This window comes from Cervus canadensis, chromosome 19 (genome assembly GCF_019320065.1).
Source record: "Cervus canadensis isolate Bull #8, Minnesota chromosome 19, ASM1932006v1, whole genome shotgun sequence".
In the NCBI taxonomy this organism is placed as follows: domain Eukaryota; kingdom Metazoa; phylum Chordata; class Mammalia; order Artiodactyla; family Cervidae; genus Cervus; species Cervus canadensis.
Window position 1 is genome coordinate 47,638,097 of NC_057404.1, and position 21,402 is coordinate 47,659,498.

General features: G+C 45.0%; 1 protein-coding gene across 2 annotated transcripts; it reads right to left on the reverse strand.

Moving 5' to 3' along the window:
• Positions 1 to 993: 993 nt before the first annotated feature.
• Positions 994 to 19,494, reverse strand: CASP6 (caspase 6). 2 transcript variants are annotated; one of them, XM_043438259.1, is made up of 7 exons: positions 19,049 to 19,494; positions 8,460 to 8,502; positions 7,795 to 7,941; positions 7,295 to 7,371; positions 5,083 to 5,258; positions 2,330 to 2,489; positions 994 to 1,620 (listed from the first exon to the last, which is right to left on the reverse strand). In XM_043438259.1, exons 1-7 carry the CDS (start codon positions 19,086 to 19,088, stop codon positions 1,382 to 1,384), a joined length of 882 nt encoding a protein of 293 aa, XP_043294194.1. In that variant the 5' UTR covers positions 19,089 to 19,494; the 3' UTR covers positions 994 to 1,381. The 2 variants fall into 2 exon arrangements, with proteins under 2 accessions (XP_043294194.1, XP_043294195.1); XM_043438260.1 differs by lacking the exon at positions 8,460 to 8,502 and having other exon boundaries at positions 19,049 to 19,487.
• Between the last annotated feature and the right edge of the window lie 1,908 nt (positions 19,495 to 21,402).

Here is a 21,402-nt window from a genome sequence, read left to right on the forward strand (position 1 = left end):
TCCCTATTGTTTCCACAGCTCAAATTTGATGACATTTTGGTGTCCAGATACATTGGTACCAGTGTCACTGCATCTGAACAAGAGGATTTTATTCAAATAAACCCTCAGACTGATCACTGAAGGAAAAAAAAATGTGTGTATATGCATATGGTGGGTGGCAGGGGTTGAGCTTTTTAATAACATCAGCTAACTTCTCTTAGGTAACCAGAGCTATATAATCTTTGCCTAGAGGGCTGGACCTGTGCTCGCTGGATGAGCTGAGGAGAGTTTCTGTAGTCATTCACCTTGCAAGGGGAGTCATGGAGACAGCAGCACCTGAGGGTCAGGGGCTAAAGGAAAGGTAAACTGTTCAACTGACAGTGAAACCCCTGTCATGACTACAGGAAAAGGTTTAAATGCCCCACTGACCTTGGCATATAGTTGGCACATGTTTTGAACTATACCTGAAACAGCACAAACTACTGCTGAACCAGCAGGTCCCAAGTTTGTTATCAAAACCCAGACTTTTAACCATCTGCAGCCTCTGGCAGATTATTAACAAAGCATATTACTCAAATTTTACATATCATATTAGTAAGAGCTGAATCTTAAAAATAACATCTGGGACTTCCCAGGCAGTCCAGTAGTTAAGACTTCACTTCCACTGCAGGGGGCATGGGTTCAATCCCTCATCTGGGAACTAAGATCCCACATGCTACACAGCACTGCCAAAAAAAAAAAAAAAGCAACGTCTATTATTCCATAAATATGATGATGGTCTGTGAGTGGGACTACCAGACAGTGTATAATAACTTACCATGCAAGATACTGACAGAATCAAACTTTGCAAGTTTGTGACCTCTACTGACTAAGAATTAACTGCTTATATTTCTTCTTCAAAATGCCATATAATAGTTCTTGAAGGCTTTTTTTAAAGAGTTAGTCTTATACAAAAAAGTGGTAATTCATAAGTAGATTAATTTTTTTATGACCAAGTAAATGATACAAGAATGTAAATTAGAAAAACTTAATTTAAAAATTTCAAATATTAAAGGAAAACAAGTTCTTAGATTTCAAAAGCCCCTAAAAACATTATAAAGTTTTATTTAAAAAAAAAAGTCACAAAATACAAGTTAAATCAGTCAGATATTGAGTAAACTTACAATTTAGTACAAAAGTCTAGTATTACAAATGCTTGTGGATTTTTATCTATAGGAATTCCCTGAGAATTTCATTTCTCCATATATCAAAACCCCTTCACCATGTCCAATATGAACTATTTTGTTATTAAAGCTTAAAACATTTAAAATTACTGAACCATTTAAATTGCTTCAACCAAGTGATACTCCTTTATATGAAAAGAGAAAATCTATTTTGAATACATAAAACAAAATAGCACCTATCATTTAGATTTTGGAGAGAAGTGCAGCTTTTTAGTTAGCATTGAGGCAAAGCAGGGAACCTGCTTCTTTCCGATCGCACTTGGGTCTCTGCAGAAGTCTACTCGGCGCTGAGAAACCTTCCTGTTCACCAGGGTGAGGAGTTCTGTGAACTCCAAAGAGGAGCCGAATTTTCCCAGCATCTCACACAAATCTTGAATATACCATGAACCATTCACAGTTTCCCGATGAGAATAGTAACCTAAAAAAGACAGGAGAAGCCACTGACGTTTCCAGGTTACCTACTGTGACAGAAAATCACTTTTCAAGTCCGAGTTCTCAAAAATCATTGGGCAAGACTAAGATGTGTCCATGATACAGTTTAAAATTTTTTCTCTGCTGACTATTCTCATGTGGAGAAAAAGATTAATTCCACACAGTTCTATAAAAATGGTGTTGATGCTATGTAATTTTCTCCACCTCCTAAAAATTCCCAAGCTAGTAGTAAACTAGGCAATGATTTTTGAGACCGGTGATTAGAAAAAGAAAAACATAAGATTATTTACTACATTAGAGAACAACTGTCATCAAAATATTTTTCAGGGACTTCCCTGGTCATCCAGTGGTTTAGGTGCCACACTTAAAAATTTTTTTTTCAACAACATTTTCCACGAGTGTTAACCATAAAAGCAGTATCACATCACTAACTGACACATTCTGCTGCTAAGCTATTCAATATAATTAGCCTTAGAGCTTTATTTAACATGTAATAGTTTTCAGGAAGGATTTTTCTATAAGGTACTTTATAGTTTTAAATATCACTCTGACCAAGATGTCCATTAAGCTTGTGAGCTTCACAACCAGATCACAAGTCCCATTAAAAAGACCTCACCTAAAATCAAGGCAAGATGAAACGTACAGAAACTTAGCCAAGAAAGCCAATTATACATTTGTATTAAACACCCACACACCTTCTGCCACAGAGTAGCACATGAGGAAGTCGGCTCCAGCTGGAAGTGTGTAAACCGAGGCCGCGTCCACCTGGGTTAGGTTGGCATCCAGCCTGTGTGTCCCGTGATCAACGGCATCCAGAGGGATGACCGGCACGTCGTGCTGGCTGCCCCGACACGCCTACGGGACAAGGAGGAAAATCCCCTCCTTTAGTCACCTGTTCTTCCCCGCGCTTCACGTTCACAGTGAATGTTCCATACGCCTTTGCAGCAACATCAACAGGATCCACGTTACAGGCGTTTCAGAAACAATGCATTCGGGTTTACAGCAGGCCAAAGCTGACAGTGCTTTTTTTCCCACTTAGGCTTTCTCATAGTTGATGTTTTAAAAAACTGGCATCCTCAACTAGACAGCAAATTATGTTGATTGCAAGGTATACTGTAGAGGGGAAAATATCTGTGGTTTTAAAGTTTCTTATGCATTACGCACACCACAGCACCGAGAGACACCCCTTCTTTTAGAAAACTACAGTACGTCCCTAAGTGCATCTATTTAATCAGGTAATATATTCCCAGATTGGGTTTTCCCTGCCAAGCTGCAAGGGTCAAAATGACACCACCTGACCTGAGAGCCATTACCAGTGTGCCTCCTGCCTTCTGCTCCCTCTTTAAAGCGAGGGCTCAGATTCTCACTAATTCTGACTCATACAAAGGCTAAATAACATTCAATGACTGTTACGGGCTTTTGTCCCTGCTCCATTTATTTATTTTTTGGCAGGGTCCTTCCCCCTGGGAATTTGGTCTTCTTTCAGTCAATAGGTCCCACCCCCATTTATATATTGAGGGCTTCAATATAAAACAAATAACCTCCAATATTTCAGATGTAACTGTATATGGTGACATGGTCTTTAAAGAGGTAATTAGGGTAAAATGAGGCCTATTGGTGGGCCCTAACCCACTATGACTGGTGTCCTTGTAATGTCAAAATCACAGATCATGACAATATTTAAAAAGTGTGAAATATAAAATTACCCAAATGGGACAGAGACACAAAGTGAGCAAATGCTATTGGAAAAATGGTATCAACACAGGGTTGCCGCAAACCTTCAGTTTGTTTTAAAAAAGCGAGAGTGTAAAAATACGCAAAGCACAATAAATCGAGGTACGTCTGTACGCTCTTCTGGCAGCCCTCGTAAACTTAAGTTCAGTGCTCTAACAAGACTGCTACAGTATTATAAATGTGTCCATCAATTCTGAAATGGCTGAAGAATTATCAGCTTTAAAAGAAACATTCTGATGGATTTCAGAGTTACCAGATAAACAGAAGATTCCTGATACCCTATTTTTACAGGGAGATTTTAATCTTATTTTGTATTATCAGGCTTATCGTCAGACCTTTTCTACTGTCTCCCTAAATGGAATGTAGAGCATGTGGAACTCAATGCCAGTGCTTGTCAAATCACCTGCGGTAAGCCTTTACTGGCTGAGGCTGTGCCATTTCCCAGGCACTGTTCAAAGCGTTTTTCACCTTAGGCCAGGTCATCTTATCCTCCCAATCACCCTATGAGGCAGTGCTCCTGTGATGAAGAATCTGATGCACAGAGAAATAAAATAACTTGGCAAAACATTTTCCTTGATTTAGTTCCTGACAGTGCTGGCCACTCCCCCTTTTCCATGAACAATCACCCATCATTCTTATGATTTTCTCCTACTCTTCTGAGCCATCCTCCTCATCATCTTCCCTCTGCCCATTCCTCACCGGTACCCCTCATTTCTGCTCTATGCTTGTTTTTGGTGGTACCATGCAGCTTGTGGGGTCTTAGATTCCCAACCAGGGACTGAAGCCGGAGCCCTGGCAGTCACGGTGTGCTGTCAATGGACCACAAGGGAATTCCCTCTCTACATGCCTTTTTCAGGGTGTCCTTGACACGGAGAAGCTCACCTACTCCCATGCCTCCCAGTACCATCTATCCGCTCTTTACTGCCCATTCTCTAACCCAGGCCGCCTCTCTCAGTTACCATCCATCCCCTCGTTACTCCCAACTAACTTCTCTAGCCTAGGCCTCCTGTCTCAAGTTTCGACCTGTATTTCCAACATGTCTCACAGACGCCCCAGTGCCGCAGTCCAACAAGAAACCAGGGAGTCATCCTTGACTTTTTTTTTTTTAAGTAGCCCCCTACTCCCTCTCTCAAGGAATGGCAGGGTGTGAGATGTGGCCGTGTACTTCGTGCAGCCCGGCAACATCAGGAATTCCCATTTTTTTCCAGAAATCCTTCCTGAGGTACCAAAGGGGATGTTATTCAGGCCCCTCCACATATTTTTATTCTTAGCCACATCTTGGCTTAAGGGAAATGGGAAAGGACCAGAAGTCTAGCTGGGACGAGAAGTCTTCATGCCCACACTGTCCTCACCGGCTGGCACGTTCTCCAGCCCCAGAGCTAAACCTGGTCTGAGCAGGTGGTGCCCTCACCACCCCGGTCCATCAGCAGACCCTTTCTCCAGAGGCCCGCCCTACCTTAACATTGGGCTGGGCCAGGGAGTCATTTCCAAGTAATTTTGAGTCATTTGCAAGTAATAAAGATACTGAGCATCTTTATGTTAAGAAAGAACTACCACAAACAGCTCAAGCTGCAACTCTGATTGGCTAGGATTCAAAAAGGGCCTTTTCTGATTACTGGAGAAAGTTAACTTCCAAAATCAGCTTTAGTTCATTCTAATCACATGTACAGAACCATGGCCTTTATAATTAAGACTATAACACAATCAGTCTTACCTGAATGATAAATATCTTGGGTTTTCCAACCAGGCTCTGACACTTGTCTCCTTTGAACAAGCCTGTTAACGTCTGAATTTCAATTTTGGCATCATATGCATAGATGTGGTTGCCTTCACCGTGACTCAGGAAAACACACAAAAAGCAATCTGCATCTACGTGGCTGGCAGTTGATGCTAAAAAGGACCCCAAAAGTTATTTAGAAATGAAAATAAGGTACTTATTATCTACATGTAAAATTTTAATTTACTAATACTAGAATAAAGTTTCACATAATTGAGGGGAAATTTATTATAAAATGTCTAATGAAACCACTTATTTAATTAAGCAGTACTGTATCTGACTTTTAAACATCCAAATTATTACAGTTCAAAGTTTGAACAGGTTTTTGTTAGCTTTTTTAAAACAGAATAATGACATGGAAAACCTAAAGGGATGATTATGGGGAACCCCTAAAAAGTTTCTTTGAATCAGCAGAGACCTTCTTAGGGCAGACTGGAAAGACGCAGGAACTGCCCCGTAACACTTCCCTAAGTGTTGCTGCACCATCACTATTACGTCTGCAGCGCTTGGAGCTTCCCAGAGTGTTAAGACACGAGGCTGAGCAGCAAGCAAAGTAGGAAAGTTGGTGAGCAGCCAGTTATTATTTACAGCAGCAGAAATTATTTACAGATTAAAGAAGAGCCCTGGTATAAGGGTCCTCAAAAAATTAAAAACAGAGCTACTACCATAGCCGACATTTCCACTTCTGGGTATTTATCCAAAGACAACAAAAACACTAGCTTGTAAAGATATATGAACCCTCGTATTCTCTGCAGCATTATTACAACAGCCAAGATACAGAAACAACCCAAATGTCCATTAATGGATGAATGGATAAAGAAAGTGTGGTCTGCACATATACAGTGGATTAGCATTCAGTCATTAAAAAAAGGAAAATTTGCAATTTGCAACAACACGGATGAACCCCGAGGGCATTATGCTAAGTGACACAAGTCAGAGCAGGACGTGATCACGTCACTGTATGTGGGAACTAAAAACCCAGCAAGCCAGCAAGCAGAACCAAGTTCAGAGGTGCAGAGAACAGACTGCTGGCAGCCGGGGCAGGGGAAGGAGAATCGTGAGGCAAAATGGTGAAGGGGTCAAATGGTGTAAACTCGCAGTTACAAAATAAATGAGTCCTGAGGATGTTAATGTACAGTATGATGACGACAGTTAGCAGTACTGTACTGCATATTTGAAAGTTGCTAAGAGAATAAACTTAAAAGTCACTAGAAAAGATTTGATAACTATGAATGGTGACGGTAACTAGACTTCTGGTGGCAATTGTTCCCCAGTGTACACAAATGCAACGCCATGGCCTGCAGCACATCAGGCTCCTCTGTATGTCAGTTACACCTCAATTAAAAAAAAAAGTTCTGAAGAAAGTTTAATGATGTAATTGTTTTAATAGTCCATTGACAAATTACTTAAGAATCCATGACACGTGGTGATTATTATACACATTAGGTTGTTAATTTACCTACTGCATGCTGCTGCTGCTGCTAAGTCGCTTCAGTCATGTCTGACTCTGTGCGACCCCACAGATGGCAGCCCACCAGGCTCCTCTGTCCTTGGGATGCTCCAGGCAAGAACACTGGAGTGGGTTGTCATTTCCTTCTCCAATGCATGCATGCATGCTAAGTCGCTTCAGCCATGTCCAACTCTGCGACCCTACGGATAGCAGCCCACCAGGCTCCTCTGTCCACGGGATTCTCTAGGCAAGAATACTGGAGTGGGTTGCCATTTCCTTCTCCAACCTACTGCATAGTGATGTATAAATTAAGATATAATGTATGTAAATCAGAAGTATTTTGAAGTCAGTAAAAAACTTGGGTATGGAAGGAGTCAGTTAAAAAATGACTGCCCAGCATCTGTAGTATTTGCATCTTAGGCTTTTAATTGCCAAATGAAAAGATCATTACATTCATTTCCAGAGTAACAGACTGTAGTGGTATATAAACTATAACTTGGTAGGCATAATACTTTGCAAAGGTCTCTAAATCTGCTGAGTAATGTATAATCAGAGAGGCACCAGCAAAACCTATAACCCATGCTAAATTAATTGACAAGCCTTTTTTACAACAGTTAATTATTTGGACCTGTCTTCATACAAGGATAATTAAAAACTACTCAGTCCCATCAAAGGAAGATGAATAGGAAAACTACTTACCCTCATGAATTTTGAGCAATAGTTCTTCTGCTCTAAGATCATCAAAACATTTTACTTCAAATCCTAGATCTGAAAACCTGGAGATTAAATTGGATACTAGCTTATGAGCTATTCAAAACTGTCATATACTCCTAATTATTTGAGGAATCTATACACATTTTTATGACATATAAATTGACTTTTCTTTAGGGAGAAAGAAAAATCAAATACGACAATGATGGTTTTCCTCGATTACCCATGGCAGGAAGGGATTTATTCATGATAACTAATTTAAGTTAGAATATACTGCTGTCTACTATGCAGATATATTTGTAAGAATGCAAAGACTGTTGACATTTAATAGAACAGGATTAAGGGGAAAATTCAGGCAAGTTCTTAAGGAAGGCTGGGCCCAAGTGAGGTTCATCCTCAAATACTCTTGCTCTGTTATTTCTACAGTGCGGACAAGTAGTTATCACTTAAATATCTGACCATCTGGATGTTAAATAAAACAATACTACCTGCGCCTAAGATTGTCTCTGTCGGCACTGGTGCCCCGCCTCTCTGGCAGGGTTAAGTGCCAGAAGAACCTCTCATGATTGAAGATTAATGCAATTCCTCTCCTCTTGTGGTCCATTTTGTACTTTTCAGCCGGATCAAACATTTCTCTGTTTAGAAAAAGTTTAAAAAATCATATTAAATAATAAGCTCCTCCAAGCCCAAGGTCAACGCGCAGAATAGACAGAGGTCTGCTGCTTCCTCCCGCACCAGGCCGACAGGCCACCGCCGTGCCCTGGGCAGGCCTCCCAGCCACGCTGGTCAGGGAAGCCCTGAAACATCTCTGTACCAACCGGTAAACGGCAGCCATCCTGAGCACACCACTCCCACCCCCCCAGTTCCTCTGCTTGGGTGTCTTTTCCCCAGGGCTCCAGGGACCAGGGACCAAAGACGGTGGTCTGGCCCAGGCCAAGGCCGTCCCAACTGTTCCATATCTTGAGCCTCAAGTCCCTTCAGAAACAGGGGCAGCAACCAACCCGCACACCTACAAGCCAACCCTCCAGATGCTGAAACCTGGCATTCTCCGCTCTGCTTTTCAGAGCCCATGTCCCTTTCTTTCTTTGATTTCTGTAGGCTGATGATGACCACTAAAGGAAAAGACCTCTGTGAGTAAACAGAACATTATTACCTCCTAGGGAAGGCATCTATTTCAGTCATGTTTTGTTCTTCACCTATTAAAAGAAAGTAGGGTCTTGTTAACATACTTTTTGATTTATGGTCATAAAACACATTAGGAACTCCCAGCTGCCTTGATTCCTATCTGCTAAGCTCCTTCTGTCTTGGTCGGTTTAAAAGTCAAAGGATGTGAGAAGGGGTAAGGGAGAAGGAAGGGAAAGTGCTGTTAATAATAAATGAACTGTACGTGCCACAACTAGAGAAGCCCGCACACCGCAACCACAGAAAGCCCACGCACTTCAAGGAAGACCCAGCGCAGCCAAAATAAATAAACGAACCGTAAATGCAGAGCTCAGTTTTCTCACCTCCAACTCTTACATGCAAAATAAAAAAAGATCATAAACAGAAATGGAAAAACACTACTCAAATTTATTTGTTGCACACTATGCCAAAAGTAACAAACGTAGCTCTGTGATCGTGAAGCTCAAATGAAATATGAAATTGCTTTATTTTGCAGAAAATGTTTTTTGCAAATATTCTCTGAAACAGAGAAGGAGTGAAGTCAAGCAAGAGAACTGAACACAGCGTGGTTGACACTGGATTACCCTACTGCCTGGAAGCGGCAGACGTTTTGGTGGAGGAAGGGAAGGGCAAAGACTCAGATTCTGACCTCCTGCATGACACATGCATGCTTGTTATGATCCTATAATGGGGACCCTCCTCTCCCAACCCAAGATCAGACTTCCCCTCCCACAAGACAACCTCTCACTGAATCCTTCTCCCAAGAATAGTGCTGTGCATCAGAACCTCTGCAGCGACAGAATTCCCTACCCCAGCTGTCTCTGGGGGCAGCCACTGGCCACATGTGCTTTTGAGCCCTTGAACTTTGGCTAGTGCAACTGAGGAACTCAAATTTTAATTAACTTCAACTAAATTAAATTTATATAACATGTGTGGCCAGTGGCTTCTCTACTGGACAGCACCAGTGAGTCTGACATCTTCTATCAGAAGAGTCCATATGCTCATGAGTCTGCTTTTACCTGATAAACAGCTTGAGAGGGGACAGAAAGTGAAGACTACACAAATACTAATAATGGAGCAAGATGCCCCTTTCAGTTGAGGTCTTAGAAGGAAGGAGGACAGACCCTAGGGGTAAACTCCTACCCATCATCTCCCTGCCAAGAGGGTGGAGTTCCCCTCACTCCTTGGAGTCTCTCCCTCACGCCTGATGGTTCTAACCTCATGTCTCCTCACTGACAAAAGTCCACCTAGGGAGAGAGGATGAGGAGAGGGAGAATTCAACTCCAGGGCCCTTTACCAGTCACTCTCAGCCTGCTCCTCCTGGACTGCATCCAGCATTCAAACCAGCCAAGACCCCAGAGAGGCACCACCCTTGTTCCAATAGGCCCCAATCAGTTTTCCTTAACCTTCTGCATCAATCCCTGGCCTGGGTGATAAAATGCAGATTCCTGGTACGTAACCCAGATTTATAGAATCAGAATCGTGGGAGATGTGACAAGGTGATTTTTACTCACACCAAAGATTAGGAGTCAGAAGCAGCCTCTCTAATGCATCCTCCCCACTCCCGAGGCTTCCACGCTACCCTCATCCTGCCCTGAGGCGGATCCTGCGTATTCCACACCGTGTTGTACTGGGGACCCTTCCTACCAAGCTCTCCTCTATCCGGGGACACCCCTACCACGAAGCTGCTTACTGGGGGATCTCCTATTTCACACAATGCCCTACTGAGACACGACCTACTCCACACCATGTTTTAGAAGGGGCCCTGCCCACCCCACACACTGCTCTACAAAGGGTACGTGGCACCTCGTACCCTGTCCCACCAGGAGACTTCTACTCCACACACCGACCCTGGGGACTATTAATACTTCCTGCTGGACACACTATCAGAGTCATTCCACACGCGTTTCTACTAGAACTCTTCCCACCCCTGCGCTTGATGCTGGGGAGACTTCCGACCGCACACAGCTCTCTGCAGGGACACCTCCTCCTCCAGAACTCCTATCCAGAATACTTCCTACGTCACACGCTGGTCTACTGTGAAACCTCCTCCTCCACACACTGCTCTCCTGCCAGGATGCTCCCTACCCCACACACGGCTGAACAGCCGACGCTTCCTGATCAGACACACTCCACTTGGGAGGCTGCCCCAGTGAACACACAGCTCTGGGGGGCACTTCCGGTTCCACCCTCTGCTGGGCCCAGGACACCTCCTCCGACACAGCCTGTTCTACCAGGATTACTTCCGACACCACACGCTGTTCCCCCCGGGACACTTACAATCTGCTGTACCCGGAATACCTCCTAGTCCAGGCGATGATGTGCTGGGCCGCTTCCCAGCTCACACACTGCGGGAGGGAATGCAGCCAGCGCCACACCCTGCTCTCCTTCGGGAACTCTGCATCCACACACGGTCTTCCCTGGGGACCTCGTCCTCCACACACTGCCCCACCAAGGTCTCCCGTTCCACCTCTGCCCTGCTGCATCCGGGACACACCCTACTCCACACACTACTTCGCCAGGTTACTTCCCGTCACGCTGCTGCGGTCTGGATACAACCTCTTGTTCCTCTACAGAGACTCTGCCCGGAGTTCTCCCCGCTCCACACCCTGCTCTGTGGACGGATATTTCCCTCTCTGCACACTCTGCACCAGTGACTTCCTCCTCCACGCAGTGCTCCCCCGAGGAGACACCTCCCTCCTTATGCCACACGCTGCCAGACACGTCCTGCTCCACACACCGCTCTGCAAGCGGTGTCTCCTGCTCCACGCTCTGCTCCGCGCCTGGGACCTTCCTGCCCCAGTGTTCTCCATGGTCACCTACTCCACACCACAGCTCTATGTGACGTGCTTCTTACCACCACGGTGCTCCAGCCAGGGTCGTTCCTTCACTGTTCCTCAGGCCTCTTTACCTGGAGATGTCCTCCTAAACAGTGCTATACAAGGGACCCTCCCCTACTGCACTCACCGAGGACACTCCCTTCCCCAGACACTTCCACTGAACATACGTCCTCCTCTTCCCACACCACACACCGCCACACCCAGAATACATCCTGCCCCACACACTGCTGTACCAGGGAGAATTTCCTGCTCCACACTGCTCCACGGGGACATTTCCTACCAAGACTCCCCTCTGCTCAGGGATGCCGCCCTTCTGAACACACAACTCTTCAAGGCTGACTTCCCACTCTGCATACTGAGCTACCCCAAATCCCTCCGAGCCCATGAACTCCTCCACCCAGCATACTTCCTACAACCCAGCGATACAGTAGGATACTTTCTCATCCACACACTGCTCCCCTGGGACACTGCCCACGCCACACAGTGCTCTGCTGGGGCTACTTCCTAGCCACACACTGTTCTAACTGGGATTCCTCCTAGCCAACAGATTGCCCTCCCAGAAGACCTCTTATTCCACACATTGTCTAGTGGGGTTCCTTCCTGCTCCCCACACTGTTCTACTAAGCAATGTGCAGCATTTCCTCTCCTTCCATTTTCAAAAGCATTCCATGATCTACCTTTTTTTTTTCTTACCTCCTTTTAATACCCTTACCTCCTTATCATTAAAACAATTACATAATAAAGAAATAGAATCACTCAAACTAAACACATTAAATCTATATCTAAAATTCAATCTCACCTCAAGAAACAAGAAAAATCTCAAACTGACCTCACACTTAAAGCAACTAGAGAAAGAACATCAATAACAACAACAAAAACACCAAAGTTTAGTAGAAGGAATGAATCATAAAGATGAGAGCAGAAATAAATGAAATAGAAATGAAGAAAACAATAGCAAAAATCAATAAAACTAAAAGTTGGTTCTTTGAGAAGATAAAATTGCTACGTCTTTAGCCAGAATCATTAAGAAAAAAAGGGAGAGGATTCAAATCAACAAATTCAGAAATGAAAAAGGAGAAATGAACAACTAATACTGCAGAAATACAAAGCATCATAAGAGACTATTATAAGCAACTATATGATAATAAAATAGACGACCTGGAAGAAATGGACAAATTCTTGGAAAGGTACAACTTTTCAAGACTGGACTGAGAAGAATTAGAAAATATAAACAGACCAATCACAAATAAGGACATTGAAATTGTAATTAAAAAATCTTTCAACAAACAAAAGGCCAGGACCAGATGGCTTCACAGGCAAATTCTGTCAAACATTTAGAGAAGAGATAACACCTGTCTTTCTCAAACTTTTCCCAAAAATTGTAGAGGAAGGAGCACTCCCAAACTCATTCTACAAGGCCACCATGACCCTGACACCAAAACCAGACAAATAAATTACCAAAAAAAATTACAGAACAATACCACTGATGAACAAAGACACAAAATCCTCAACAAAATCCTCGCAAACAGAATGCAGCAACACATTAAAAGACTCATACACCGTGATCAAGTGGGATTTATCCCAGGGGTGTAAGGATTCTTCAATATAGTCAAATCAATGTGATACACTGTATTAAATTAAATAAAAACCATATGATCATCTCAATAGATGCATAAAAAGTTTTTGACAAAATTTAACAGCCATGTATGATAAAAACTCTCCAGAAAGTGGGCATAGAGGGGATCTACCTCAATATAATAATGGCCATATACAACAGTCCCACAGCAAACATCATTCTTAATGGTGAAAAACTGAAAGCATTTCCTCTAAGATCAGTAATGAGACAAGGATGTTCACTCTCACTATTATTATTTAGCATGGCCTTGGAAGTTGGTGGCTTAGACAGTAAAGAATCTGCCTGCAATGCAGGAGACCCAAATTCAATCCCTGGGTTGGGAAGATTCCCCTGGAGAAGGGAAAAAAAAATAAACAAATGGGACCTAATTAAACTCGAAAGCTTTTGCACAGCAAAGGAAACCATAAACAAGATGAAGAGACAACTCTCAGAATGGGAGAAAATAATTGCAAACGAAGCAACAGATAAAGGCTTCATCTCCAAAATATACAAACAATTCATGCAGCTCAATATAAAAAACAAAAAACAGGGACTTTGCCGGTAGTCCAGTGGCTAAGACTCCAAGCTCCCAATGCAGGAGGCCAGGGTACAATCCCTGGTCAGGGAACTAGATCCCACAAGCCACAACTAAGAGTTCGATTGCACAACTAAAGATCCTACATGCTGCAACAAAGATCGAGATCCTGTGTGCTGCAACTAAGACCCAGCCCAACCAAACAAATAAGAAAATGTTAAAAAATATAAACAACCCAATCAAAAAATGGGAGGAAGACCTAAATAGACATTTCTCCAAAGAAGACATACAGATGGCCAACAAACCCATGACAAGATGCTCAACATTGCTAATTATTATAGAAAGGCAAATTAAAACTACAATGAGGTATCACCACATACCAGTCAGAATGGACATCATCAAAAAATCTACAAACAATAAATGCTGGAGAGGATGTGGAGAAAAGGGAACCCTCAAAAAAAAGAAAAAGAAAAGGGAACCCTCTTGCACTGTTGGGAATGTAAATTGCTGTGGCCATCATGGAGAACGGTATGGAGATTCCTTTAAAATAGTAGGAATAAAACTACCACATGACCCAGGACTCTCCCAGCACTACTGGGCATATACCCTGAGGAAACCAGAACTGAAAAAGACACATGTACCCCAATGTTCACAGCAGGGCTATTTACAAAAGACAGGGCATGGAAGCAACCGAAGTGTCCACCAACAGATGAATGGACAAAGATGATGTGGCACAAATACACAAATGGAGTATTACTCAGACATAAAAAGGAACAAAATTAGGTCATCTGTAGAGATCTGGATGGACCCATAGTCTTTCCTACAGAGTCAAGTAAATCAGAAAGAGTAAAACAAATATCGTATATTAAGGCAGGTATGTGGAAATCGAGAAAAATGGCAAATGAACCTAGTTCCAGGAGAGGAAAAGAGAGGCAGCTGTAGAGAATGGACAGGTGGACACAGTGGGAGAAGGCAAGGATAGGATGAACTGGAAAATTATGATTGACATATATACACTATGATATGTAAAATAGATAGTGTGGTGGGAACCTGCCATTATAGCAAGGAGAACTCAGCTCATTGCTGTGTAATGAATGACCTAGATGGATGGCATAGAGCAGGTGGGCGGTGGGAAGGAGGCCCATGAGGGAGGGTCTACATGTATACATATAGCTGATTCACATCTTTGAACAGCAGAAACTAACACACATTGTAAAGGAATTACACTTCAATTAAAAAAAAAAAAATCTTTCTCTGAAAGCCAATCACTTCCTTCACCCTCCAAGAACCTGCACAGGCTGGAGGGCACTGAGTCTCTTCTGAGACCCCCAGAGGAGCTGAGACCCAGCAGATCATCTCCCCCAGCTTTTGCACCTTGTTGGTAGCGAGCCTAAGGCAGCCTGGAGTGTCCCTGCCAACCGGCTGGTCACCGAACTAACTCAAGTCCCTGAGAGTGAAAGCACAGGAGATGTACACTCTATTGGATCCCTAAGGTTTCCTTTTCATAGTCTGAGGAAGGAGCCTCATAGTTCTCCTGGGCTGATGTAATTTACACTGTGTGTTTGAGTCATCTCAAATATTGCTGTCAGCTTATAGATTTAGGGAAGACAGCTAGTATTAAGTAGTTCAAGATTAACTAGTTTAAAATAACATTCAGTTTCAAAGTTAACAGGACCATCTTAATGAGGCTTTTTTTTTTTTTTTTAAGTTTTTTTTTGTTGTCACTGTTAACAAATAGACATAGAAAGAAACTGGGCTCTGAAAACTTAATTCTGAACCTCACAGGCTCTAACCTTCACGCTGCTATAAACAGGCGCCCTGTATCCTACAATATCAACACTGATCTGGTCCAGCTGCCAGTCTGTTCTAGCAGTTTGCTGAATCGGAACAGAAAGTTATGGAGACAGAGATTAGAACGGAAGTTCCAAAACTTCCTCGGAGCTGATCAATTTTACCCAGCTTCAGAGAACATACATTATTGAGGCAGGAGACAGTTGGACTCTAGAACAGACATTTACAACTGGCCCCTTGACAAGGGGCGGGGGAGGAAAAGATAGGCTCCAGGCCAGACACTCCCAGCCCTCTGCTTACACATCCTGAGGCAAGAGACAGATGGGCTTTGGGCTAGGTATTTATGACCAGACTGCTGTCTGGTCTACATTTCAAGATCTGCTCTTGGATATAAAAACAGCAGGAATACAGTGGATAACCAGACCTTATGGGTTACCCACTGGGTACCTTATGGCAGGAACAGAGTGGCCAAACTCTGTTAGAAGATCAAGAGGTCATACATTTCCCATTCTTAGGGCAAAGGAGACACTGCTGCTGCTAAGTCGCTTCAGTCGTGGCCAACTCTGTGCAGCCCACCAGGCTCCCCCGTCCCTGGGATTCTCCAGGCAAGAACACTGGAGTGGGTTGCCATTTCCTTCTCCAATGCGTGAAAGTGAAAGTGAAGTCCCTCAGTCGTGTCCGACTCTTAGCAACTCCATGGACCCCAACCTACCAGGCTCCTCCGTCCATGGGATTTTCCAGGCAAGAGTACTGGAGTGGGGTGCCATTGCCTTCTCCGAAAGGAGACACTACATATGTGCAAAAGGCTTCAAGGGGCCAAAAAAGGCAGGGATGTCAGACCACAGTAAGTCTTGCTACTCCCCCCACCATATGCCTCTGTGATGAAATCCATCTTGACTGAGGGGTGCAGGCATACCCAGGGGAGGGTCCTGAGACAAACTGACTGAGGGGTGGAGAGTAGGGGCAGGTAGGGGTGTCAAAACAAGACAACGGGCCAAAGGTGAACAAAGAGCAGGAGTGTAAGTCACTCAGTCGTGACCGACTCTGCGACCCCATGGACTGTAGCCCACCAGGCTCCTCTGTCCATGGGATTCTCCAGGCAACAATACTGGAGTGGGTTGCCACGCCCTTGTCCAGGGGATCTTCCCGACCCAGGGATCTTCCCGACCCAGGGATCAAGCCCTCATTGCAGGCAGCTTCTTTACCGTCTTAGCCACCAGCACTGTCCTAATAAATGACTTAACCATCTCGCAAAGTCGGACACAACTGAGAGACTGAACGAACTTTTTACTGTCTTTTTACTGTGTCCTCATCAGAGAGGACACACCCACACCCTTTGTCTGCAGTATGCATCTCAGGCTTGCTTCTATCTTAACAGTCTCTCTGTGTTCGCTCCCATTTGTCGTTGTGCTGTGTCTCTAATAATAAACTTTGTACCTGCATTTAGTTTTTGCCTCCATGAAAAGTGCATTTTTCACTAGGGGCAAGAGTCAGGGAAAAACAGGTTTGAGCCTCTAGCCCTTACTGGTCTGGAAGCTAGGATTCCTGGTTTTCATCAAGGCTACCCAGATTCAATTCCTGGGCAGGGAATTACAATCTCACTTCATGCCACTGCTCACTGCTGCCTCTCCGAGATCATTATGATTCTGTCACAGTCATTTTAAACTGTATGTGCCCAATAGACCAGCTTTCAGGAAGGGTGCACAGTATCATTATACTGCATAACGTGAAGAGCCAGCTCACTGGAAAAGACCCTGATGCTGGGAAAGACTGAGGGCAGGAGGAGAAGGAGAAGACAGAGGGTGAGACGGTTGGATGGCATCACTGACTCAATGGACATGAGTTTGAGCAGGCTCCAGGAGACGGTGAAGGACAGGGAAGCCTGGGATGCTGCAGTCCGTGGGGTAGCAAAGAGTCGGACACAACTTAGCGACTGAATGGCATACTGCATGAATACAAATAAACTGGTTTTGTTGACATGGAGAAAATAAATCTTAGTGAGGGAGATACTCTATATACGATTTATAAATTCCTTTTCATCTGCAATTATTCTCAGAAATGAGGCAACGAGACTCTTGACCTCTCCTCCCTTCTCCTTGTCTCTGATTTATGCAATTTTCCTCTCCATCATAATGTAACCATTTCTTTGCTCAAACCAGATTTTACAAAACCAATCAATCATTCTTTTTCCTCCACACCTTAACCTGAGAAGGCCTCCAGTCACCATTTCTTGATGACTTGGCACATGAGATAATTTTATCTCACTCTGCTCCACAGGCCCTTTGAGACAGAGAAAGTACAAGGGGCTTATCTAAGGTCGGTGCCTTGGAGTTGGTACCAAAAGGCCCGGTTCTGCCTGCAGATTGCAAAGTCCATGCACTCCCTATTAACACGGTAAAACCACTCCCACCAGGGAGAGACCAGAAACCTTTCTAAACCAAGTGCTCACTTCTCCAAACTTCTTCAGTATCTAATGTCATCATCTTCATTCACTGCAGTATCTGTGACAATCTACCTATATTCCTTATCAAGGACTGGTTTAATAATCCTACCTTCAGTGACTCATGTCAGGCCTGGAATACATAGGAAAAGGAGCAATGTGGACAAAGAAAGGGGAGCCAAGTCGGGAGAGCAAGGAAACCATTACAGGAACCGCAGGGGATGTGCAGTGACTAGCACTGCCTCAAGCATCCAGCCCTTGTTCCCGAACCCCTCCCCCGGGGTTCCAAGAGGGAAATGGTTGCAGGACCTCATCAGGGTAACCCCACTTCCTGAACAACCGTGGTGACTTTTACAACGTGCCTCTGTGACGAGGCTTGTTTTATGTAGCAAAGAACAAAAAGCTCTGGAATAAAGGCACTCTGTGGATTGACCACCGGCGAGTCAAACCACTCTCCACCTTCCTCCCCCCCGCCCCGCCCTTTTTAAAACTATGGCCAGGCTCAGAGTTTCTAAACCTTATCAGTAATGTAATTATAAGTGACAGGGAAGAACATCCTAAAGCATGTGTTTAGAAGCTGATTATTTTGTAGAGAAAAGTTGTCTGTTGTTTTAGTCGCTGTGTCCGACTTTTTGAGACCCCATGGACCTTAGCCGGCCAGGCTCCTCTGTCCGTGGGATTCTCCAGGTGAGAATACTGGGGTGGGTCGCCATGCCCTCCTCCAGGGGATCTGCCCGACCCAGGGAGCCGACTCAGGTCTCCTGCTTTAGCAGGCGGATTCTTTACCGTCTGAGCCACCAGGGAACCCCCCAGAGAAAAGTTACCGTGGCCTAACGTTAAACTCACAAATAATTGCAGGTTTCCCAGATGCAGGAGAACCATGGGGGGCTGTGCAGCTACCAAGGCCTGACTTTCATCTCCAGTTTCCGTGCTGGCAAGCCCGGGGCTTCTCTCTGCCCGGCCGCCCCCGCGGGCTGCTCACGCTCCACTGTTACTACAGGCAAACACTTATTTTTACGTAGAAGGGAAAAAAATAAGGCCCAACAAGACCCAAAAGTTAACTTTTCTTACGACCAGGCGCGGTTAAAGTTCAAATTGCCACGACAGCTAGGAAGAGATCAGTGCCCGGAGGACAAAAGCGGCCGGGGCACTCCCCAGCGCCCAGCGCCGCCACCAGAGACCGCAAGGAGGCGGCGGCGAGGTCCCGGAGTTGTTTTTCTGAGCCCAGAAGCTCCGCGGCGCCCACCCGACCTGAGCGCTTCCCTCCAAGACCCTCAACTTCTCCCGGCCTCCGAGCAAAGCCGGGGCAACCCGCGTCCCCACTCGCGCCCGCGCGCCCCGCTCGGCACCCGCCACCTACCCGCACCGCGAGCCGGGCGGAGCGCAGGCTCGGAGCTCATCGCAGCGGAGAGCGTGGCACCGACGCCCGGGCGGCCTCCGCTTCCTGAAGCCGGGCCGCTGCCCCCGCCCCTTCCTCCGCCCCCGCCGCCCCCGGCTCCCAGCCTTCCCGCGGTGGAGGCGGGCTCGGGGGGTCGGGGGGTGCCCTTGGCTTCGCTCGGAGCTCGCCGCGGCCGGAGCGCCCGGGCACGGCGAAGGACGCGGTCTCGCCCGCCTGGCGCCTGGGGAGCCGAAGCCGGCCTTCGGGAGATGTCAGCAGCGACTCCGAAGACAAGCCGCAGTCCCGGGGTGGGAGGCTGCAGGCAACTACAGACCGCCGGCTGCGAGCCCCGGATCGCTCGAGCTCCGCCCCCAGTCTCTGCTCCTCGCGCGTCTCCAAGGTGTGCGCTGCCGCGTTTTCCCCTTTTCCCAGTGCCGGTGACTTGTTAGGAGGACTTTAAAACGCTCTTTGTATAGCGGATCCGGGACTAAGTAAGCTGGAGGCAACTCCAGAATTTCCAAGTCTGACTTTCATATGTAGTGTTAATTCTGGAAAGGAATCATGCAGAAATTCGGAGACCCGATTTTGGGCTCTGTAGATTATGACTTTTACTGAGCATGTTTGCTGCATTTAATTGAGCTCCTCTTCGGGTGGCTGGTTATTGTGTAAATTTGCTTCAACGAGTAACTCCTGACATTGGAAGAAAACGTGGCCTCATCTTTTCCAACTTCTCGTGGTCTCGTCATTTAAAAAGTAACCAATAGCAGACGGGGGGAAATGTGTTAAGACACGACTTTCAATATATTAGCCTAAGAGATCCGATTTATATAAATGGGATTTCCCAGGTGGCGCTCAGTCGGTAAAGAACCTGCCTGCAATGCAGGAGACCTGGGTTCGATCCCTGGGTCGGGAAGATCCCCTGGAGAAGGGAATAGCAACCCACTTTAGTATTCTTGTCTGGAAAATCCCATGAACAGAGGAGCTTGGCAGGCTACAGTCCATGCACTCGCAAGAGTCCGACACGACTTAGTGACTAAACCAACACCACAGGAGGCGCTAGTGGTAAATAACTGGCTGCCAATGCTGGAGATCCCAGAGACAAGGTTCAATCTCTGGGTCAGGAAGATCCCCTGGAGGAGGTCAGGCACGCACTCCAGTATTCCTGCCTGGAGAATCCCACGGCCAGAGGAGCCTGGCGGGCTACGGTCCATAGGGTCCCCAAAAGTCAGACATGACTGAAGCAACTTAGCATTCATGCTTCTATAAATATCACTTTTTTATATGAGAGAGAAAAATAAAATCTAACTTCCTACATGTGCTGTGGTTCAAAAAAGCACACAGAATATGAAATCAAAGGATTTTACTCACCCCATGCCATTTACTGTTCTTTTTATTGTAGGCATAAAATATTTCTGAAATCACTTTGTTCCTACTGCAGTGAAGACATGGAATATCAGTATCTCCCTCATAAGCTGGTTGAGACAATTGAGTGAAATTATTGTATTCAGAACAGTGCCTGGCTTGTGAAAAGCTCAGTAAATTTTTATTGCCACCATCTTAAGCATATTGAAAGCAGACTTGGCCTTCTTTTGGTTTGACCATTACCAGGAAGTTGCATAGGGTGTAGGAGATACTCAATAAATATTTACCCACTGAATGAGATTCATACTTTCAGCATTTGTGCTCTGGACCTTACCCAGTTTGAATGAGTTATCTGACCACCAGAACTTCCTGTTCTTCTGCCTACTGTTCATGGTCCCCTGTACTTGAGCCCTAAAAATACTCCTTATACTGAAGTGGAACTCCAGTTGGCTAACCTTCCATGTACCTGAAAGGAACCGATGAAAGGAATTAAATTCCCCGCCCCCCCCCCCCAGATGTTTGTTATCTCAGAATGCTGTACTGCCTTTATAGCATATGGGGTGATATATTTTAAAGATTTATTTACCTTAGGAAATGTAAGTATAAAGTATTAGGATAGCCATTTCAAAATTACAAGTGCTAAATTTTAGCCTTTTAAAAGCAATAGCTATCCCCTCACCCTGACCCCATGAAAAAGGGTGTCTGTGATTGGGAAATAGGCTGCCAAGGTTCTAATCCTTGCTCTATCATTTATTGGCTGCAAGGCTTTGGACAATTAAGGCAGTTTAACCACTCCCAGCTTCAGATTCTTCTCTTTAAGATGGGGACCAAATTAATTCAATAATTGAGACAGAAACTGCCAAACTCCTAGAATAGTACCCAGCCCATAGTAAGCTTTCAGTGTTATTTTTAGCTACTGAAGATTATCTAGACAGTTCTCAAACTGTGGCCTCTGAACCAGCAGTATCCACATC

Coding starts and splice junctions, on each gene's coding strand:
- CASP6 (XM_043438259.1), bottom strand. CDS start 19,088: ATGAGCTCCGAGCCTGCGCTCCGCCCGGCTCGCGGTGCGG. Junction 7,942..8,459: donor ATAGATGCCTTCCCTAGGAG/GTAATAATGTTC, acceptor TTTTCTAAACAG/AGAAATGTTTGATCCGGCTG. Junction 5,259..7,294: donor ATTGCTCAAAATTCATGAGG/GTAAGTAGTTTT, acceptor GGTCCTTTTTAG/CATCAACTGCCAGCCACGTA.